Source organism: Mytilus galloprovincialis, chromosome 5 (assembly GCF_965363235.1).
Source record: "Mytilus galloprovincialis chromosome 5, xbMytGall1.hap1.1, whole genome shotgun sequence".
Taxonomy (NCBI): domain Eukaryota; kingdom Metazoa; phylum Mollusca; class Bivalvia; order Mytilida; family Mytilidae; genus Mytilus; species Mytilus galloprovincialis.
In genome coordinates this window covers 5,824,176-5,848,744 of record NC_134842.1, presented here as the reverse complement: position 1 = coordinate 5,848,744, position 24,569 = coordinate 5,824,176, and the positions used below count along the sequence as shown (strand labels likewise).

General features: G+C 31.6%; 1 protein-coding gene across 1 annotated transcript; it reads left to right on the top strand.

Moving 5' to 3' along the window:
- The first annotated feature begins 4,187 nt into the window (after positions 1–4,187).
- Positions 4,188–21,846, top strand: LOC143074274 (uncharacterized). Its single transcript, XM_076249810.1, has 10 exons — positions 4,188–4,302; positions 7,117–7,274; positions 9,016–9,234; positions 10,083–10,376; positions 13,010–13,123; positions 13,612–13,683; positions 15,350–15,505; positions 16,432–16,563; positions 17,008–17,040; positions 21,441–21,846. The coding sequence occupies exons 2-10, from the start codon at positions 7,136–7,138 to the stop codon at positions 21,470–21,472; spliced, it is 1,191 nt and encodes a 396-aa protein (XP_076105925.1). The 5' UTR covers positions 4,188–4,302; positions 7,117–7,135; the 3' UTR covers positions 21,473–21,846.
- Positions 21,847–24,569: the final 2,723 nt, after the last annotated feature.

Sequence of the window (24,569 nt, the reverse complement as noted above, 5' to 3'; positions counted from 1 at the left end):
ATCTAAGTTGTCTCTGTACCATTGTACATTGGTTTATGAGAATAAAGATATATACAATTAAAATTTCTGATAGACTTATGACGATTTAGAGCTTGTCATATTGTATAAATAGTTGTATACTGTATAATAGAAAAACAAAGAATATATGGGTATACCAAACCATGGCACAAAATCAGTACATACACAGACAAAAACGCCCTTAAGGATGTACTTAGGTGAGGTATTGGCAATTGGTGTCAAATGTTCCGACTCCTTGGTATTTTCCATCAATACAGGGTAAAATATTTTGCCTCACAACACCCATTTTTCTTTGTATAAAAGACTTCAAAAGCTCATAAAAGGCCATTTTCCAAAATTTTAGCAATTTCTTAATGTTCGTTCTTTCAATTTGAGACCCAAATAATACCAATGCAAATGTAAGGCAAAAGTCCGAGTCAGCCTTTTCCCGCTTTTTTTTTTCAAAAACTCAAATATCTCGAAAAGGAATTATTTTGTTCCTTAACTGGTGTTCTTTCAAAATGAAGTATCAATTTTGATTTTTTAAATTTCACCTAAGTACAACAAAGGAGGTGTACTTTTCCCCTTCTTCATCTTTAAGTCACGATGAGGCCTTCAACACGGAGACATAAACCTCTCAACTCACTGCAATAATTATGTATACTAGTATACATATATTGCTACTCAGAATCACAATCATATTCACTTTATTTCTGAGTATTGCGTTTGATTATTGAAAATATATCACATGTACTAGTAAGCATTACTGTACCAGTGTATATAAAGTGCGAATCCAGCTAGTTCATTTTCACTGTCATATGCGGGTATGTCTATTGTAGAATAAAGGATCGTGGGAAAACTGTATTTGTTTACGTTTTGAAAATACCAAATTAATTGATTTGAAGGAAAGTTTTTACATATTTTCATTGTGATATGTCTTTATTATGTACAAACATAGCATTAAAGTTCAAATAAGTGTTATAAAAGCAACATAATATAGCATATCGATTTTTGAAAGCGATCCATTTTAACTATAGATGCGATGAATTATCACTGTTAGTGCAGTCATTTCTGATGTGGAATTTTCGAAGATGCGAGGAATTTTTATTGTAGAATTATGTGATAAATGCACTTGAAACAAATGAAAAAACTTAGTTGATGACTTTAGAATTTATGATAAATGTATTTTCAAATTGAAATACAAACTCCTCATTCATTCTTTATCAAATATATAGCTTTTCAAACTTGTAACAAAAACGCTTCTCAAAATGTCATATTGTATTCTTCAAATTGCGTACGTTTTTCCTTGATTTAAGAAAAACATTAAAAGATATTTCTGTATTTTTTTGAAGTCAAAGATTGATATTGCGGAGTTTAAGTGCAGTCTGTGTAAAATAGAGACGAGTACATTTGAGGACGTTATCTTCCACGCAATAAATACACTTGTGAACAGAGAAATATGCATCTTGAAACGCAATGGTAACAGAAAAGCTTATAAAAGATTAACTTGCCCCAGTTGTACCCTCAACTGCTTCAATTTCCATATTCTGAAAAAGACAGTTTTGGTAGAACAAATGTTCTTGACTCGATTGTTGCTTGCATGATTTTAACTGTATAAGGTGAAACGGTATGTGACATAAATTATCCACAGTCATTAAAACATGAAATGTAAGGTGTGGGCGAACTTTTTTGTTTGCATTGGTACGTGAAGTAGAGCACCCTTGATACAAAAAAATATTATCCGTAATGAACAGCTCGATACCAGAGGAGGATGTAAGGGGACAGGGGGTTGCCCCCTTTTTGGGAAAACATTTGGTTACTTTTATATGGAATCACTGGAGCGGGCCCCCTCTTAGGTAGTCATTGGACCCCTACTTATAAAAATTTCTAGATCCGCGAGTGGATACTACCACAGAGGTCAAACAATGTACATTTGGGTAATTGTACACAACATGCATGCTACAATTCATGTTTGGTGATCTTAGACCCTTTGGACCTCTATGTGGGCTATTTCGGTAACTTGGTAAAAATCCCCAAACTGGATACAAGGTTAGATTCAGCATGTCAAAGAACCCCAAATATCCATTAGGTCTTTTGTCTATAAAAATGCATGCATGGGATACATTTGTTATTGAAGGCATGACTGTAACAATAGGATGAAGATAAAAAAAAAATCTTATTCTGGGGTCTCATTTGGGGGGGGGGGGGGGTCTGATCCCTGATCCCGCTTACTGCTTTATCAGATTCCCGTATCCCGCTTATACTATGCAGTTCTCATTTTTTTAAATTTTCCGTGTCCCGCTATACTTTATTTCTCGTTTTCACGACACAATCATTTGACTATCACGTGTCACGCTTACAAAAAAATCGGCAATTCCGCGTCACGCTTATACCCCAACGCGACCAACTATTCTACTCTTTTCTGACTCATATTAAGCCCACTATAAATATATTAAAAAAGTGTGTTTTTTATCCCTTTTTATCCAGTCTCGTTTCGGGTTGAGCCACAGATAGATAAGATGTCATATGTGACAATAAGACAACTCTCAAAACGAGTCACAATTTATAAAAGTATACCTTTATACGTCAAAATACGGTCTTCAACATGGAGTCTTGGCTCACACCGAACTGCAAGTTATAAAGGGCCCCAGTGTAAAACCTTTTAAACGGGAAAACCAACGATTCAATCTTTATCAAGATGTACGTAATTAGTGGTGAAGTGTCATGGAAATGGATAAAAACAAGAATGTGTCCCCAGTACACGAATGCCCCACTCGCACTATCATTTTCCATGTTCAGTGGACTGTGACATTGGGTAAAAACTCTAATTTGGCATTAAAATTAGAAAGATCATATCATAGGGAACATGTGTACCAAGTTTGAAGTCGATTGGACTTCAACTTCATCAAAAACTACCTTGACCAAAAACTTTAACCTGAAGCGGGACAGACGGACGGACGGACGAACAGACGAACGGACGAACAGACGAACGGACGCACAGACCAGAAAACATAATGTAATGCCCCCTACTACCGTAGGTGGGGCATAAAAAACAAGGATATGGAAATGGATAAAAAAAACAAGGATAAAGATCCCTATACGATTCATAAGAAATTTTAAAAATGGAATACATTTGAAATAAATGTTATTTCTATTGAATTTATTTAGAGTGTTTTAAAACCAAACTTTCCTCCGTAAGTTAAATTTTATCAAATCCGTCTCTTACTTTATCTATTGTTTGAGCAAGTCGGCTAAGTTAAGGCTTTACAGCTAATTTCCTATTGCATGTAAAGCAAAACTTTGGTTGACTTGATTGCTTAGTTTGTATAATTGTTTATACAAACTTTGTAAATAAGATTGACATCTTTAAACAATATCTATCGGCATAGTTTAACCTGTATTTATATAATCATTATATTTGAATTAAATTGGATGTTATCATAATGATTGTACAAAAAAAAAAAAACAAAGCAAGCACGCTAACTAAAGTCTTGCTTTACATGCTTAAAAAAATACGCTGTAATAGATAAAAAAATAAATATATCATACAGTGAAAATGCGCCGCATATACAATACTAATGCATCGCTCTACACAGTGAAAATGAAAGAATAGTATCATTATTCGACAGTAAACATGACTCGCATAAAGAAAGCATCAAAGTGGAATTCAGTTCAGTATGAAGAAACTGAATGACAAATCCTATTCTACGTTATACAACGTTAATAATTGTGTTGAAATGAATATTTTTCTGCAACAACATCTTACCTGTTAGTTATAAAACACCTGCACGATCTGTTCGTGAAATGTCCTAAATATTCACCTATTTTGGTATATATTTCACAGCTATTTGGATTTAGGCGCGAAAAAAACCCGTTCGCATCTCTTACTTTGTTTTATTAGTATTATGTGTTTCTTAAAATATACTTTTTAACTAATTTTCTTCATTTTCTTCAAAAATAAAAAAAAAAGTCGTCTGTTTATTTATCATTCTACATAAAAAATTTCTGGCATATACAGTGAAAATGATATTTTAGGATCCGCACTTTACATACTCTGTGTACCTACTGTTGTGTCTAATATGCATCGTCATTTATGGACAATATGCAACTACTTCAACTCCGATCTTATTATGTACGGATGCATTGTGTATATTTTCTTAATACATTTAGGTCGAGGAAAAAAAAGATTAAGAGAAAACAATCGTATTTAGATAAAACGCATTTTACCGGGAAGTGATATTGATCGGGTTTACATCACAATGAAAATATTTACCACAGGGAAGCGCATGTTAATCTATTAACGAGGTAAGTTTATATTTGTAGAACATTAAAAATAAACATATGTACCAAGTCAGGAATATGACAGTTCTTGTCCATTCGTTTTTTGATTTTGCCATGTGATTATGGACTTTTCAAATTGATTTTCCTCTGAGTGCAGTATTTTTGTGATTTTACTTTTTATTTTTGTTTGCAACTTTAAAGCAGGTTTATGATATAAAATTTTCAGTTTTGTAGTTTTTCATTTTCTTGTAAATTCAAACAGGAATTAATAAATATAGAACAATTACAGTACTTTCATGATTTCTTAAATTTATTGTTGTGAATAAAAAAAAAGGTTGATCAATCGTAAAAAAAAACAGAAATCAAGTCAGTAAAAAATCACGAACAAAGGAAAATAAAGAGTAGAAAAAACCACATCTAATATAACAAATCAGTCAGGATTCTACTTCGTCAAAATTATCTCCCCATTTACCCAGGTAATTTTCACAATCGTAGAAATGGAAGCCATTGTAGGGATGACGCGCTGCCAATTTTGCTCTTGAAAACCGATAAATTTATCCGTATAGCACCATTACGATCCTTATATGTCAGTTGTATCTTAAAAGACAAATGTATCTACTAGCTATTGAGCATCAGTTAATGATCTTGTCTGCATTGATTCAACTTAGAATTATTGTCTAATCGGTTGGCAGGTGGAATTTTTGAAAATTCATAAATATTTTAAAAAATTCTAATTAGATATTTCGTGGAAGGGCAGACTAGATTTTTTTAGTGGTTGAAGACTATAAACCTTAGTTATCACACACAAAACATATTAATTTTCGAAGATATGCATTTTCATCATCCAACTTGAAACACTGTCGTCAAGTACAGTTAGTAAAAAAATAGCTATTCGAACACACCTACACTGTTTTTATGATGCATTAGATAGGTATTTCAGTCGGAAACCCGGTTGAAATAGAACAAAAGAATCGAAGCTCTTTGTTAGAGAAGGCGTTAAATGTGTACTGTATTGTTTAATATAGTGACAAAAATTTTAAAAGTTAAAATAGAAACAAACAAAGTTACAATTTTCTTCTCAATTACGAGATGTTTTATTTTAAAAACACTATTTGCATAAGTTTTCAATTTATCTAGTACATAGTTAAGCAGAACAATTAGATTTCAAGTCGACGACATGGGTATCTTTCAAGTTGGATGAAGAAAATGCATAATCTCCGATTTTTTTGGAAAAAATTACCACGGACGGAAAACATCAATCTGTTAATTCAAAATTTTTCGTTTCTGCCCTTCCATTATGTGAGTCAAGAAAAAATTCCAAAAAATGGGTAACAATTGTATCGAAAAGAGAAAATCGAGTGCACCTTTTTATGTTAGGGCGTGTTTGAGTTGAATATTTTGTCTTGATATCGTACAAAGTAAGATTATTTCATACATCGTCTCGCTTCAGATTCTATTATTTTTATATATCAAAGCTACAGATTGACTTTAAAACACAAAAACATAACAGTACTAAAATATGAAATAGTGAAATACCTATCTAATGAGTCACGAAAACAGAGAAGGTGTGTTCGAATAGCTATTTTTTTACTGAATGTACTTGACGACAGTCTTTCAAGTTGGATGATGAAAATGCATATCTTTGAAAAAATATAATTTTTGTGTGTGAAAACTAAGGTTTATAGTCTTTATACTCTAAAAAAAATCTAGTCTGCCCTTCCACGAAATTTTTAATTAGAATTTTTTTAAATGTTTATGAATTTTCAAAAATTCCACCTGACAACCGATTAGACAATAGTTTTAAGTTGAATCAATGCAGACAAGATCATTAACTGATGCTCATTATCTAGTTGATACATTTGTCTTTTAAAATACAACTGTCTGACATATAAGGATCGTAATGGTGAAATGTGGATAAATTTATCGGTTCCCATGAGCAAAATTGGTAGCGCGTCATCCCTACAATGGCTTCCATTTCTACGATTGTGAAAATGAACTGGCGTAATGGGGAGATAATTCTGACGAAGTAGAATCCTGACTGGTATTTCATGTGAACCATATATTTCATCTTTTAGTACCGTGATTTTTTAGGTTATAAAGCCAACCCGTAGCTTTGCTATATAAAAATGATAAAATCTGAAGCGAGATGATGTATCAAATATTCTTGCTTTGTACGTTTTCAAGACAAAATATTCAACTCAAACACACCCTAACATAAAAAGGTGCACTCGATTTTCTCTTTTCGATACAATTGTTACCTATTTTTTTAGATTTTTTTCTTGAGTCACATAATGGAAGGGCAGACAGGAAAATTACTGAACTTATAGATTGATATGTTCTCCGTCCTTGGTATTTTTTTCAAAAAAATCGGAGATTATTCATTTTCTATATCTAACTTGATAGATACCCATGTCGTCGACTTGATATCTAGTTGTTCTGCTTAACTATGTAATAGATAAATTGAAACCTTATGCAGATGGCGTTTTTAAAATAGAACATTTCGTAATTGAGAAGAAAATTGTTATTTTATTTGTTTCTATTAACTTTTAATTTTTTTGTTACTATAGTAAACATTACAGGAAGTATTTGTCGCCTTCTCTAACAAAGAGCTTCGATTCTTTTGTTCTATTTCAACTGGGGTTCCGCCTGAAATGTACATAATAAACTACACAGGAAAACAGTTTCCGTACGGTTTTTCGACAAGGAAAACGACACCCACAAAATCACAGCTTTTGAACTAGACACTCTGAGACTAAAATAAATGTGAATGAATAATTTAGGGATTTTTACACATTTTTATTATTTCTTTAGTTGCATATTGTTCTTACTTATTTGCAGACATTAAGTAAAATTGAACATGCTTATAATGTCGGGAACTAATGGAACTAATATTCCTCAACTTCCTTCACAAGAATTTCCCCTCAATGTGTTTCTTCAGAAACTTTCAAACAAGCTTACAGAAGAGGAATTTGAAGATCTGAAATTTCTTTGCCAAGGTATGAGTATCATATATAATATGGCAGTTACCCCTCTAATACTCGTTTAAATTCTTTTATACATTCAGAAAAGATAAAAAATTCTTCCAAGGGTTTAACCATACTATACATTGTCGTTGCTAATAAACATTGAGTATCACCACAGTTCGTAATAAAATTAAACTTGTCATCATAATTCAAACAATAAAAGAATTGTTAAAGATTTCAATATAATTAGATATTTCTATCATCATGTTACTTGAGTACCTGGTAGCAATTTTACTTTCGAAAATAAATATTTGTTCAAACTTAATTGAATGTATTTTCAAATATTTGCATTCAAGTTTGAACTTTTTGAATTTAGTATAAAACTGTAAAAACTGCAAAATATAGTAATTTTGAGATAGTTTCATCAACATTGAAACCTATGTAAAGACTCTATCAATACATGAGCTGCGTCGGATAGAAATCGACCTTATGCAAATAAATATCAATACATGTAGATGTCTGGTTGACAATTGACAAAATCACTATGCAATGTCTGTGACTATTTGAAAATTTAGTTGTTATATGAACCCTACAAAATAAGCCAAAGTCCATCTTTTATTTTACATTTAAATATTCGAAAATCCACCAAAGGCTTTATATATGTACATGGATACGTGTACTTACATAAGGTCGATTTCTATGCGACGCAGCTCATATAACAAAGATAAACTGCTTTAAGATGTGTTTTACGCAGATGAAAATGTATATAAAATACTTTTACTTTCCAGAGACAGTGTGCTAAATAAAATGTCAAGTTCATGTCAAATTTGTACAGATAACATGTATTCTTCCAGTTATTTTAAATATCATAAGCATACATTTGGAAGGCTGAAACCATTTAATTCCATTTTGAGTTTCATGTGCCAATTAAAAGCTCTTATCATCATAATTATGTTACTGACTTACTTCATATCCCCATGTGTTAGACAATGTCATTTATAGAAGAAATGCTAAGCTCAAGCAAACTTGAAAAACGTATCTTTTCAATGATAAAAGGGGTTACAATAACAAATACCCTTTTTCAAAATGTTAAATATAATTTTGTTCCCTTCTTGTCAGTTTCCGGGTTTATCTATGACATTTACATTCACAATTAGTAAATGCAGACAACATTTTAAATGCAAAGAAGATTGCTAACCAGGTCGTGTTGGAAAAGAGCGAAAACAATTTAAGGCAAAATATTGTTGGGCAATATTCAATTTGTGTATTATTTTCTTTGTTAACTGCTGGGCTTTTCCAGTTCTTTTTACTAAATGATTTGGTTTTTACTTTCATTTTTAAAGGTATGCACTATATGTAAAAGAAGATCTGTATTGTTCCTTTACTTTCTTAATTATTTACCAAATCCAGTGTCAGGTGGTGGCTAAAAAGAAACAACATGTTTTAAAATAGAGGTACAGAAATCAGCAATTCAAGTTGACTGTTTTATTCTTAATTATGAAGACATATCAACAAGCATAGAATGCTGGCTCTTAAAAGGAGATTTTCCATACTGTACGATTAATACTCTTCTATTTACCAATCATAAAGTAGTACTACCTAAAAGTCCCAATAAAACTTCTTAAAGAATCTTTGAATAAGAACATTTTGGCACCTCTGAAAAACGTATCTCAATATTTTACAATACATTTTTTTGGAAAAAATATAAATATTGAATACTTCAGTCTGAATAATCTTGAATCTACAATTATCATTCATGTAAACCTTCTTTCAGGTAAAGGCGGTATTAGAAAAGGAGATATGTCACAGTTAAAGACCACTCTGGATCTCTTTACTATTCTTCGTGAGAGAGAAATAATAACAAATGAGAATTTGCTCACACTACAAGCTATGATATGGCATATTGGTCGAAAAGATTTGTACAAAGGATTCGTTCGTTTTTGTGAACAACTAGATAATACTCTTTACTTTTTTGAGGCTCCAGAAAAAGCAGGTAAATTCCTGCAATAAATTATAAATAACATTATAATAAAAGAGAACAACACATAATGGACTGAACATAAATACTTTGGGCTTGATTAGGTTAATAAAATATAGAAAAAAAAACAACAGAAAAATGACTTGAAAAAAAAGAGTATAGAAAAATAGACCAGAAGTAATTGGATGTTAATTGTTAGGGACAATATAAAAAATAATAGCTTATGCATTGGTAAACAATATAGACCAAAGAGATCAACAATTAGAGAATTCAGAAATGAATGGCACTCTTTTAAAACCCTTATATATAAAGCATACTTCCTCTATTTGTTATAGGGATATAACAGAGATGAAACATACCAAAGTTACATTCAAACTTATACACCGGAAAAAAAGCTGACAATGCCATGAAAAAAAAACCAAATATGATGAAAAGACAAACATCAGTATACAAAAACACAACATAGAAAATTAAAGTTTCAGTAAAAGATATGTAAAAAAAACGGTAGTCGCAGGTGCTCCGTAAGGGTAAGCAGATCCTTCTCCACATGCTTTCGACAACTGTCGTGTTAAATGTAGAACTCCTATAACATATGTTGACAAGTTTTAAAACTTAAAATAATACGCTTGATTGTTAATGTTCAGTTCATTTAGAACGAGACAGGATTCAATTTAACCTTTCTGTTTACGCGCCCTTTTACATTTGATGTTATTAACCAAATCCATCAAATGTGTCTGTTATATTTGTATGTTTAAAGATTGAATAGTAGACGCTGATCTACCATAACTTTTTTTAAATTTGATAATTCCTTTTTTTAAGAATGGCAAACCAAAGTATATCTGTATCACTATGAATCGTTTCAGAAGACGAACAAGAACATGTGAAATTCCATGTTATGGGTTATAAATGCCTGACTGATTTGTATAAACTGAGAGGAGCAGTATCTAAAATTCTTTGTTGCCCAGAAAGATATGTAATTATAAGAGGAATAGAACAAAGTAACAGTTTGTGGATAACGTTCATGATACCAGACTGGTGTACAGACAGTCTAATGTGTCTCTCAATCAAATCCTGGAAAGTTTTGGTAGAGCTGACAGTCGACAAACTATTCATTCGAAGTGTTAAAAAAGAAATAGTTTGCCCATTCAATATCCAAGGTAGTATATCATACAATTAAAAAAAACACTAACGACTTTATAAAATGGGTCTATATAATTCATATTTACAATATAGCTGTATAAGAGAGGGGCGAAATTTACCAGTGGGTCAGTGAAACGCATGAACCCATAATAAACTGACAACGCCGTGGCTAAAAAAGAAAAAAAAAACAAACAAATAAATAATAGTAAACAAGACACAACATAGAAAACTAAAGACTAAACAACACAAACCCCACCAAAAACTAGGGGTGATCTCAGGTGCTCCGGAGGGTAAGCAGATCCTGCTCCATATTTGTTGCTCATGTTATTAAAAAAGTTGTAAAAAGTTTAATTCTGTAGGTCACATTCATGAAATGCGTAAGGGACATATCCGATATCATCTGTGGAACGGTTATTCTATTACGGTCAATCGACTCGTGATGACGTCCGTAAAATTAACGAAGGGATAATTTCAACTTTATTTTTCATAACTCCTGGTAAAATAGCTTCATTGAAAGCAGCAACCCTCTTTCGAGGAAATCATTATTGGAAAAACGAGCCCGGGAATATCGTTTCAAATTGGAAATATATATTCCGTACGCAGGCGCTGCTGGAACGTTGCTACTTAAACATTGAAAGTTCACAATTGTGAAATCATATCTTTATCGTACAGTTTTGATTACAACCGACCCTTATTGTCAATTTCTAGATGTAAGTCAAGAAATGAAGCAGACTTAACTATATATGTTGTATCCTTTACCTCTATTTCGATGGGCTAGATTAGTTCAACATAGTCACCAAATGTTGAATTATTTAGTGAGAGAACATCATCTATAAAGCGGAAAGTAAACTTAAAGGATATTGCTAACTTCATATTTTCCTACGAAGTTCCTGTATGAAGTCACCCTGATAATGACAAAGAAAAAAGTCGGCAAGACTTCTTAGGGCCAAATCTGTTTACAAGGTTTAAATTGGTTCTCATTGAAATGCCTATAGTTGTAAAACACGTCCTCCAAACGTAAAAAATATGTTTTCAATCGTTTCACCTATAAACAATAGACAAAAAAATAATTCTCTGAAACTGAAATTATTTAGAAGCTTGATTTCTTGATTAAAACCATATGTTTTACGTTTTGAGGACGTGTTTTTTCAACAAACTATCGGCATTTCAATGGGAACAAATTTTGATTAAAAAAAATGTTTAAAAAAGAGGCAGAAAATACCAAACCAACACTGATACATTGTATAGAAAACTAAAGATTAAAAATCATGGACACCACCACAACCCGTGGGTTAACTAATGTACTCCTTATGGGTAGGCATGTGCAGTTTATGCTCCGAACAAACAACCAAGAGAGATATAATTTCAAAAAAAAAAATCAAAAAAAAAACTAACGAAGAGATAACCAACATGTTATAACACACCTCCGAAAAAACAAATCGGCACCAAACGATCCTCATAACATTCGCAGATTCCAGTAAATTCAATATTACATGATAGGGTTATATTCAGTTTACAAATTTAAAGAAACTATGTTGGAATATAGTCTTCATCCATTGTTCTTAAGCAACGATTGTAAATCGTTTAAATTATGATGCACTTTGAAAAATAATAACTTTTTTATCATTATTTGTAACAATTCATTTTAGATTTGAAAGCTATTTTTTAATTTTACAAAAGTTTTTTATAGAGTAAAGAACCTCATAGAGGTCTGAGAATATTGTCTGAAAACAATAAAAAAGGCATTTCATCAATTAATACAAGTTTTAATTAATAAATGAAGGTGTGGGTTAGGGTTAGGTTTAGTGTTAGTGTTATGGTTAGGTTTGGGGTTAGAGTTTGTGTTGGGTTATGGTGTGGGTTTTAGCTTTTTTGTGAGGTATATAACACATATACACGGGTTAGTGTTAGTATAAGGTTTATAGACATATTTGGGTATAATACATAGACGGAGAGATATATTATGGTGGTGATATAGCTGGCGTATGAATATTTGAGGGTTATGTTTATGGTAAGGGTGAGCCGGAACTTCTTTTTTTTTATCAAATAACAATTCTTAGTACAGTATTTGAAAAGTGCATTTGACTTCAATTTTAAAATTGGTTAAAGTTGTTTCTTATAGATATATTTTCGTTAGTAAAGGTGACTTAGAGGATTAGATCACAGTGAAAAAATTTCAATCCGATTGGAGCACATGAGCATGTTGAAATTTATAAAAAAAAAAAAAAAGACTTTGAAAACAGTGAAACCTAACCCTGACATTCATCCGAACTCCGAAATCACATAAGATAAAGACTTATGGTCATCCCCATAGACTTGCTTGTCGAAAAGTACTGGCCTTTTACGGGGTCGGATTTTAAATTTCAAGCTGATTGGAACAGAGGATCATATTGATATTTGAAAAATGTTTACTTTGAAAAACCTTTTGTATGTTTTAATGATTGATATCTCCGTTATCGATTTTTGAGATTTATACATCAGTAAACCACTGTTGCCTTAATTAAAGACCATAAAACAATGTTTTCATGTGTCTTCGAAAGTGATATTTCATTGTTATTCACATCATGTTATAAGTGTCATTGCATATGATATTTTTTTCTGCTTGTTGTGTTGATAATATTTGTTCAACGATTTGTATCGTTTGTTTAAGAAAATGAAGCAGAAACTGAACATGCAGATGATACTGACATGATTCATGGTAAAGACATTGCAACCATCAGCGTGTCTGATCTGAATACCCAACGTATAAACAAAAGAGAAGGAGGTATTTATTCGAATGATTAGCAATTATGATATATGTCTGATAATGCCTCTTGTTTTATTTAAGAAATATATATTCTCAGTTCGTATTATAATGAAGCCAGATTTAAGTTTTGCGGAGGAAAAGCATGCTGAAACAATCAGATATATAGAACCAAACTGCAAAGGTTTTAACAAATTTAACGGATTCTCAGTGATCTAATTAATACTGATAGATATAAGAAGATGTGGTATAAGTGTTAATGAGGCAAGTCTCCATCCAAATAACAATTTATAAAATAAACCATTATAGACCAAGGTACGGCCTTCAACACGGAACAGCAAGCTATAAAGGGCCCCAAAAATTATTAATGTAAAACCATTCAAACGGGAATGATAGCACACCAAACAGTTTTCAAGAATAAGCTATCGTTTTGCACCTAAATGTCTAATGTAATTTTGAAAGTTTTATGCTGATATTTTGCTTATGAAACTAAATATCTTTTCATACAGATGATAAATCTCGAGAAAAATCGTTTGAAGAAAAAAGGAAGTTTTGGTTAAATCGATTAACCACAGCAACAGGTAATAATAACATGATATGTATGTTTCATTATAATACGTTATTCTGATTGGCTTACTGCACATCGCGGGTTATTCCTTAAGCAATTGCATTACACAATAAAATTTATCATTCATGATAACACGAGGTCCCACAGTAAAGTGCACAGGTGAATTAAATAAAAAAATGATTAAAATCGTGTTTTCATGAGCCTAGCAAAAAATGTAATAATAAGTATTGAATGCTTCTTTTTGTAACTTCATAGGGTTGTAAAAGCGTGTACCGTGCGCACATTTTTGAAATGTACTTCCGTCAACGCTTTTACACCCTAATGATGTTACAAGAGGAAGCATTCAATTCTTCAATTATTAGCATAAATTTATTTCACTTTTGATTTCAAGAGGTCCAAATGAGTTGTTTTCGTTTCGTACTTTAGTCCTCTTATAGTTGAAGTGTTTGCCTTGGTTATAGTTTGCAACCAGGATTGGTTTTTGCTAACCCGTTTTAATACTATTGAACATCGGTATACTACTGTTGACTTTATTTACATAATTGATAAGCAATTTTTTTTATACTATCACTTCAAAGTAGTAAAGATCTAAAAGGGACAATATTTGTACTCGACTGTACTGACCATGCTAAATGTCTGAACTAACTCGATATTACTTAACTCTAACCTAAATCATACTAAACATTGAAGATTTATATATATATATCAACTAAAAAGACCTAATATATTAGCCGAATCCATCGGTGGCAAACTTTGTCTGAGGAAGTTGAAACCTAAGTCTCTACATAATTATAAAATTAATAAATTGACAAATGACTGTCCACATATAGTATTTAGTCAGATAAGACCAATCAATGACAGTATAAGAGATTTAATGTTGGAGACATTATAGTTACTTTTGAGTTTGATAAAGTAAAGGATAAATAGTAAAGTTACATTTAGATTTTGGTTTAGACTGTGGTACAGAATGGTTCATGCCTTCATCGAGAATGGTTCGGACTTTGGTCGAAACATTAAAGGTTTTTGGTCATTATTGTAAAGACACTCTAAACAGGTCGGGAATTGGTAAATTACAGGACCAGAATGAGTTAAGACTGTTTCATCCTTGTCAGTATGATAAAGATAAATTTCAAGTACAAGTTCATAGATATAAGATGTGGTATGAGTGCCAATGATACAACTCTCGATCTAAGTCTCAATTTGTAAACATTAACAATAATAGATCAAAGTACGGTCTTCAACACGGAGCATTTACTACCATCGAGCAGCAAGCTATATATGGCCCCAAAAATTAATGTTTCCTATAGACCAGACTACTTTCGAGAAATGTTGAGTTAAATTCAAATTATTTAAACGATATATTTCGTATGTCGTAACTATTTCCACTTCCCATTTCACAACAACTGTGACCTACCAAGTTAGACTATTTACCGGGTTTGTTATAACATGAGCAATACGACGGGTGCCACATGTGGAGCAGAATTTAACCTTCCGGAGGACTTAAGATCACCCCCAGGTTCGTCTTGCTTAGTTTTTAGTTTCTATGCTGTCTCTTGTTTGCCTTCCCCTCTGGCATTTTTCGCCCCTCTAATAAAAATGGTTGAAGAATAGAAAGTGCCTTTTTAAAAAAAAACTGGTTTGTAATGTATGTTCTCATACCTGTCTTACATTGTAATTAGCTCATTCGATGGCTACAAAAGATAAGCTGAAATTTGAACAACGAAACCAAACTTTCCGTAGACGAAAAGCTAGCCTTGACACAAGTGTGACAACAAGTGAATCGACCACATCAGTGCAGGACAACATGCATGAGTCATCTGACGTGCAACGCTCAGGTAAATATTGGAAACAAAAAAGCTCCTAGATAACTTTTATTTTCTGTTTTCTTTTTACTGTACTTTGAATGATATCTAACAGTATCATTCTAGTGTCACTAATATGTCTTTTGTAGACGAAACATGCGTCTGGCGTGCTTCATTAGAAACCTAGTATCTTTGATGAGAGTTTTCACCCAGCTTGCATTCTAGTTTCCAACTAAGTTTTTTTTAAATTATTTCTTGACCATAAACTCCTGTGAGGAATTAATATAGAATTTACAACAAATCAGCATTGGTAAACTATTATAAATGTATTTGTTTTTGTGAAGGAAATATAACACTCGAAATTAATACATTTATGTCTATGAATAAACATATAAAACATAAATCCAGAAAATAGAGTTTTGCCTTGAACAAATGTATCAATGGAAATACGAAGAGTCAATATATTTTTTTTATAAATACACAGGGCATGAAGAATGTGAGAATTTATTTCGGGTATGCATCAATAAAACGATAACCCAAAGAGTCAGCATATTAATGTATTATAAAATATATAATATTATTTACACAATATGTATTTGTAAGATTAGACAACGAGAGTGTTACCGTAACCTTTATTTCCGATCTATACATAATCTTTTCGGAGCACTTAAGATTATTCTTAGTTTCATAGTGAGGCTCAATATTCAGTTTCCTGTTTATATTGTAATGAACTACTGTTTGTTTCTTTGATTTGGTTTTGTTTGTTTATAGTTTTTTTTTTTTTATTTTTCTGCAAAGGTTAATAATATTTTGTAATATCTCTTGGAACAACTCCCCATTAAATCGTTGTATACTAGTGTTTTCTATGAAAGGGCATGCATATAGAGTATTGCTTTCGTCATGTATAACATGTATAATACTATTGTTGTGATTTCAAAAAAATGCCAATTTTCGTACAGAACAAATTGAAACAGAAAAAGATTTTGTTTTGGCGTCTATTAAAGACAAAGACAATGAAAATGATATCAACAATATGACTGCTATCACCAGAAAAAGGAAAACTAGTAGAAAGGGAGTTAATTATTTACATGGTAGGTAAAAAAAAATATAACTATATCTTAAATAACATTTGACAATGGTCATATACTCATTTATTTGATCAGAATTCTCCATATAGATCAATTGGAAGATGTGTGTTTACCTCTTAACGAAGAACTGAGAATTTTTTTAACAGTATAAGAAAACATCACAGTTCCATTTTTCCACATTGTTACATGGATCATGCAGTTTGATTCAGTACAAAGACATCTAAGAACCAAAAACATAACTAAATTAAAGATAAAATTGGCTTTTAACACATATGTAGTCTAATTACAGATTGGTTAACATTTTGTTACATAATTGATAATCATTCGATTGCAATTATTATATTCTAAGCCTATTATCTAGGTACTTTATAAATATAATGAATGTTGCTTTTTTATTAAAAATATTGTGAAAATAAGATGTAAAATAAGTATGTTTTACCTTTGCAGAAGATACAACAAGTCAACGTCGGGCAGATTCAGGTATGTAAAAACAACATATGCATCCGCTTTTAATGAACAAGAGTGTCCTTGACTGTCATATCTTCGCAGCTTAACGAACTGGATGTTTATGAAATCAATGATTTTAACCATTTTACAGAGAAATCTGGTTTTCCATATGATAGTTCTTCATTTTCAAAAGATTTTAAATTTAAGAGAAGACATGACTTGCACAATGCCAAAAATAAATGTATCGACAGGTAGTATGATAGTGAGGAGCGACTGCTTTAGAGATAAAAATTAACGTGTGTGTGTCTCAATACATCCCGCTTCAAAAGAAAATACAATTTAGTGTTTTAATTTGCTAATGACAAAATCGATATTAATGTCAATGTAAACTATATTCAGAGATCCAATTACAATATTGGTACGATAACTCTTACTTATAAGTTTGTTTAAACGTTCGATGAGTTTACACGGATCACATAGTGATTGTCGGGCTTTAAGTACAATATTATTGTAAAATTCAGGATGTGAAATACCATTTTTAATAAGTTTTCTACAGGTACAGCCAAATTTACTAATCAAATCTTTGTATCTATGAAAGAATTTAGTAAACGTTTTAAGTAATTTATGGTATCGAAATCCCTGACACAATAATTTCCCAGTGATGCATTGATTACGTTCGTTAAAATCTATGACATCAGAACATACACGGGCATACCGAACATGTTGGGATATATAAACACCGTATGATGGAGCCAAAGGCACATCGCCGTCTAAAAAAGGAAACTTAACAATAGGAAATGAAAAATCTTCTCTTTTGTCGTAAATTTTAGTATGTAGTTTCCCTTTAGAAATTGAAATGTTTAAAGGGGCAGCTGCTGCTGTTTGTGTTAGATTTAGTTAAAGTAAATTCTTTTGGGTAAATTTCGGAAGTATATTTAGAAAACTCTGGATTATTTAACGAAAACAAACCATCCAGTTAACGGTAGGTATTGTTGAATGTATCAACCAAATATAACATTGATGGGTCTTTACTGAGTTTAGTCATAAACTGTGATTCATAGCAATATAGAAATAAACAAGGGTTAGTCTCCATAGGAATACCTACTACCTGACGATACACTTTATCGCCGAAAACATAAAAACAGTAACAATTTCACTGCGTGTGCCACTATTGATACACGATACACACGAGAGTGATTTGTCAAAACGTAATATTGCTGATAGTTTATAGTTAACCAAAGTACTTAAACTGTTGTTCACCAGGAAGAGCTGTTAAATTGTTAAGTAATGATTACGATGTTATATCATCCTAGAATTTTACCATTTGTAGTAAAGAAAATTTTGTGTATTCTCTAAAAAATCTGCCTGATAAATTTTCGGCCGTTCTATGAAATTAACTTCCAACATCATATTCGCCTGCCTAAATGAGCCGAAAGTTCACATTATGCGTCTGATCGTCTATATACCCGTCCGTAGTATATTTTCAAAGGTCTCCTTTACTTATGAGTAAATTTATGAAAAAAAAATGAAAAATAAATAAAATATCCGCAATTTAAACACTCTTATTTTTTTGTATAAAGACTTGTCTTAAGGTCACACCAATTTAATTTCTTGTTCTACGGATTTTTGGACTCCAAAAATTGGGGCGAGCGAGCGATTTGAAAATTTTAATAAAAAAATATTTATTTTGCAAATTTTTGAGGCGAAGCTTGAAAAGTAAAGGCGAGCGATTATATTTTTTTTTTGTAAACATAAAATAGTAGGTTTTGACAATATTAAAACTTGATTTATCACTTGTACTTTGACATTTTTTTAATTTATGAAGTATTTTCCCTGTTCACCAAATAAATAATTGAATAATTAGATTTGGTATATGTATGTGTGCCAATTAATGAGACAATTCTCCATCCAAGTCATAATCAAGTTGGGAACAACCCCTCAATTTTATAAATATCCTTTTTATGAGGGGTCAATATAAGTTACAATATATTTTTTTGTAAATAAAACTCTTTTAGTACAAAAGAGCTCATATTTTCCCAAAGAACTATATATCTATCTGGTATTAAATGGTCAAAACATGCCCAAGAATTTTGTAATATTCCTGGACTTAGGCCATGTTAACACATTTACTTTAATATTATTCAAAATAAATAATATCATAAATAATTCTCTTTAAGAATATAGTAAAGTTGTTTAAAATTATTTAAATATGATGTATTTCTCCTCTGTTTTAGTTAATTTTTTTTAAGTTCTTCAAAGGATTTGTATAGTAACACTATGCAAATCCTTGGTATTTCTTCAAGTTTCTTTTTTACAACAGTAAAATGACCCCATATGTGCCCTTCTGAGGGATAATAGCAAATACAGGTCATAGTACATACGGCAGAGCTTTGACCCAGACCAAACAGCAAGCTATAAGGGACCCCAAAATTATAAGTGTACACAATTCGAACAGGAAAACCAACGATCTAATTTATATATATACAAACGGGAAAATACCAAATAATATTTATGAACATCAACGAACGATATCTAACTGCTGAACGACAGGCCCCTGAATTAATCAGGACAGGTGCATAAACATGCAGGGGTATGGATAGTTTTGTATCGCCAGCATATTGCAGTTGAAGGCATTTCTTTCCGAAGTTCTTTGAAGTGTATTTCTAACATCGAACATATTTTGATAGGGAATCTAAGTAAGGGGAAGGAAACCAATGTTTTGTTCTGTACAGGTATTTTTCTTCTGTTTTCTATTTATATCGGAGCACTCCCATTTGGGATAAATGGGTTTCATGCTAAATCAAATATTATCACAGACATTGACACAGTGTACTTGGGTGCTTATATGTTTAAAATCGTTATAAATACATGTTAGATTGTGATTATTAAAACAAGTGCAAATATCTGTTTATAATATTTACAAAAAAAAAAACGGTGCGGGAAATGGACACGATTACATTTCCGGATGCGGGACGCGGGAATATAAAAAAAAATAAAAAAATTCTGCTTTGAAAAAAATAGGTGCGGGCGGGTCCGTCGAACAAGGAATTAAATTGGTGTGGCCTAATAACAAAATATCAGCATTTAGAAGATACAAAGTTAAATCACAAAAATAATGAACACAGTGGAAAATTCAAAATGGAAAGTTCCTAGTCGAATGGCAAATTAAAAGCTCACATACCTCACACGAATGGATAACAACTGTAATATTACTGACCTGGTACAGACATTTTCTTATGTATAAAATGGTGAATTAAACCTGGTTTTATAGCTAGCTTGTATGACAGTCGCATCAACATTTATTATATTGACAACCATGTGTGAACAAAACAAACAGACATAACAGGTAACAGTGTCAAAAATAGGAGTACAGAAGTCAACATTGTGTTATCATCTTTATAACTATTTAAACAAACAAATCTGAAACAAATCAGCTTGATAATAATTTAGTCAAAGCACATAATTAAGTAAAAATGAAAGACAAGACATCAATATTTTAACAATAGAACAATAACACATTGACGGGATGTATAAGTACAGAGCCACGTCATATGTATCTAAAAATAAAATACAAAAAGGCATATTGACAAAGCACATTAGCAAAATTGAAAGACAAAAATATAGAAATTATCATTGAACAATAACAAAATGATGGGATGTATAAGTACAGAGCCACGTCATATGTATCTAAAAATGAAATACAAAAAGGCATATTGACAAAGCACATTAGCAAAATTGAAAGACAATAATATAGAAATTATGATTGAACAATAACAAAATGATGGGATGAATAAGTACAGAGTCATGCCAAATTGATATCACCAAAAACAGACTTAACAATAAAAGTAGTATTAATAAAGACAAATAAAGGAGAACTAAAACACGTTATTAAGATGACAAACAATGTCAGTACCAAGAATTTATACTTCAAGACCATTGTGTATTATTTGTGAAGTTGATACGGAAAGCATTCTAATATTTGTAATCTTCTATGATTACTGCCTTGATTTCAATTTGGTGTTGCTCCAAATTCAAAAGCCACTGTTGAGTATTTCGCAGACATACATGCAGAGTCATGTCTTGTAATCGAAATTACAAGTCTGGTATCTTTGCTATGTTGTTTTTATCAAAGCAAATTAAAGACGTTATCGACAAAAAAATGTACGTGTATGTTGATTTGATACGATAAGCTTGGTTGATGATTCATGATTTGTAAGAGAGGTCACACTACTGTCACAAATAATGATTAATATTGATCTTCTAGAAATTAAATCTAAAATGAAACGCACAAATAGTCATAAACAAAATTGAAGTAACATAAAACAAATTGGATGACGAAAAAAAAAGATTAATAATGAAAGTTTTTTAGATTACAACTCGAGTTAACCTAGACATATAATCTTAAAATCTATTAATTATCTTTTATTTTGCAGGATTTCTCGACTTTGATTCGAAAGAGACATGATAATTTTTAGAAATTATCACAGATTACAATTCAAATCAATATTATTTAAATTATTGCTCAACTGACTTGGTTTTTTTAATGGTCAATTATGGATACAGCCAGTCATTATGAAATATGTTTCAATCATTCATCTGGTGGATAGTTTTCTCATTGGCAATCCTACTACATCTTATTTGCGTGTCGTTTATTTATTTCTAAACGCAAAATCAAAAACTGAAGAAAAACATGTTACACTCAGTAAAAAGCATTATTTTAAATGTAATTTACAAGAATTTGCAATTACTGAATTGGTTTAAGCTTGATAGTGCCTTGGACAGCTAATGAAAACTTATAATTTGTCTATTCTTTCATCATAAATAACAACCTAAAATGTTTTCCATTTGATGTCATTAAACAATACAAATAACATGATATTAAATTAAAAAGAGAATACTTGGAGGTCTTTCTACAATATTTTTTTTTTTTAAATCAGTCAAAAATTGCAGAAGATATAGCGAACAATTGAGACATACTGTCGTCACAAGCCGAGTGTTTCAAATGCGAAATAAATGTTTAATACCCAAAACATAATTTTGTTTCATAGAAATAACAAAGTGGTATAATTGGTTTATCAATATCTTTGTATGTACAAGTTAACATTTTGGCGATTTTGTTCTATCCGGAAATAAGCGAAAATGTACACCCCCCGAAAATAACCCGCTGCACTGTATCTTTAAACTATTTCCCCTCCGGAGCATCTTAGATCACCCCCAGTTGTTTGTGGGGTTCGTGCCTTTGTTTTTCTATGTTGCAGTTTGTGTACCATTGTTTGTCTGTTTGTCTTTTCTTTTTTAGCCATGGCTTTGTAAGTTTATTTTTATTTATGAGTTTGAATGTCCCTATGGCATCTTCCGTCCCCTTTCTATCCAAAGAAGCGGTTGATTACACAAATCTCCTTAAAGTAGAATATTAAAATATCATTGATTTATGAATATAGCACTTTCAAACTCATTTGTATTGCTTGTTTTTATAGTAGGGTTTAACACCCCTGATCCTGGTAAGTGAATCTTGAGCGCTCACAATTGAATTATAAGAAGCACCGCGGTATTTGTTTTATCCCTATTTATTAGCCGTTAATTCGACCTTTGTCGTTGGTTGTTGTTTACTTAACTTGAGTTTTGTCGGCGTTAATTGCGATACTTGGTACTTTTTGCTTAGACTCTTTACTTACGGATGACAACATACTTCACAGATACACAAGTTGGTTGCTCTAAATTGCTGCAAAATAAAAGCTCAGCGGTGTGATGAGAGTTAGATTGGCTCAAGTCATCTAAAAAAACATCAGTATCAATCATGCATATACAAACAAGAATATGTATCAAATGAGAATAAATAACTTAAAATAAAATATTAAATGTATTTATGGCTAAAAATAAAACCGAAAGCATAATACGACCCTAGGATAAGTGAAGTGTCTGAATCCAATTACAAAAAAAAACAACAACAAAATGAAAAAAAAAACAACGTTAAAAGGAACAGAGATGGTACGGTCGCTACAAGAGTTTTACCAACATGTCATTCAAGGTATAAAAACCAAGAGGATCACCACTAGCTGAAAGACGATATAAAATGTCAATTGTCTGTTATCCATTTCAAATGGTGACTAGCAACCCTACACAAGAACAAGACACACTAACCGTAGACTTACGGTGATCATATACAGACCCATTGGTGGTCTTCGGCTGTTGTCTGCTCTATCGTCGGGTTGTTGTCGCTTTGAAACATTCCACATTTCCTTTCCCAATTGTATTCCAAGGACAAATACAAATAGTCTTTCAATCCCTTGCTCATTGATACATTGTAATTTGCTCCCATAGACCATTATTGAAACCACTACTATTGGAAACTTCAGATATATCCGCTCCAGTTTGACATAAATAGACTTAAACCAATACATTTACATAAATGTTCTTAATTCTAATAACAATATGTATATGCAAACACTTCAATTGATTAACAAATTCTGGTTTGAATAGTATATGTCAAAATGCAAGCACAACACATGTATTTTTCAGTTTTTAAGCCTTGTTCTCCACACACAAAAACACTAAGAAAATAGATCAGGATATCAATTTTTACTAATGAAGTGCTCAAATGTATGCTGGTCCAAGAACATTTTATCTTACTATCGGGGTTGAATGCCAACTCCTCTACATCCTCGTTCTGTAGTCAGTGGTGAACAGTTGTCTCAATGTTTATACTTCTTAGTATTTTTTCAGTGATTTATATAGATAAATACTTGATTTTGGTTTGATGAAGACATAATATTTCAATCAGTTTAATTGAGGTCTGTCAGTGACTGCTAGCAGTCCTGTGTTAATTTATATATCATTGTCATTATGCTTAGTTTCTTTTAGTTTTACTTTGCGTATTCCTTTGTGTTTTTTTTTTATTCTACATTGCCTAGAGTTATTAAGGAGGTTGGGGTTGAGATCTCACAAAATATATTTAATCCTGTCACATTTTTGCGCTTGTCCGAAGTCCCCAGCCTCGGGCCTTTGTTTGTCTTGTAGGTTTTTTCTAGTTGTAGTTTATTTCTATGTTTTTAAGTTTTATATGATGTTCATTTTTGCTGAACTTACACACGATTTTATTTAGGGACCAGATTAGGACTAACCCCCGGGTACGGGATTTTCTCGTCGCTGCGTTGAAGACTCATTGGTGGCCTTCCGCTGTTGTCCGGTCTTTGCTCGGAATGTTTTCTCTTTGACATATTCTCATTTCCATTCTCAATTGTATATAGACAAAAAAAAGAATATGTTAAGTCTTTATCGGAAACAAAATTTAGAAATCAATCAATTTCTTGAGAACACAGAAAACGCATCAGATTTTACTTGAAATGCACTCATGAGGTATTGAAAAACATATAATACTTGTCTTGACGTCAACGTCACAAAATTAGACAAAATGAATCTACATGTAAGTATTATTAACTAAATCATATTTTCTCATTTTTATTTGAAAGGAATGAAGCATAAAAAACACACATATTTTGTCAATTTTTTTTTATTGAATTTTGTATATGAGTTTTTATGAACAGACAATATAACGTGTATTT

Coding starts and splice junctions, on each gene's coding strand:
- LOC143074274 (XM_076249810.1), top strand. CDS start 7,136: ATGCTTATAATGTCGGGAACTAATGGAACTAATATTCCTCAACTTCCT. Junction 10,377..13,009: donor TTGCCCATTCAATATCCAAG/GTAGTATATCAT, acceptor CGTTTGTTTAAG/AAAATGAAGCAGAAACTGAA. Junction 15,506..16,431: donor ATCTGACGTGCAACGCTCAG/GTAAATATTGGA, acceptor ATTTTCGTACAG/AACAAATTGAAACAGAAAAA.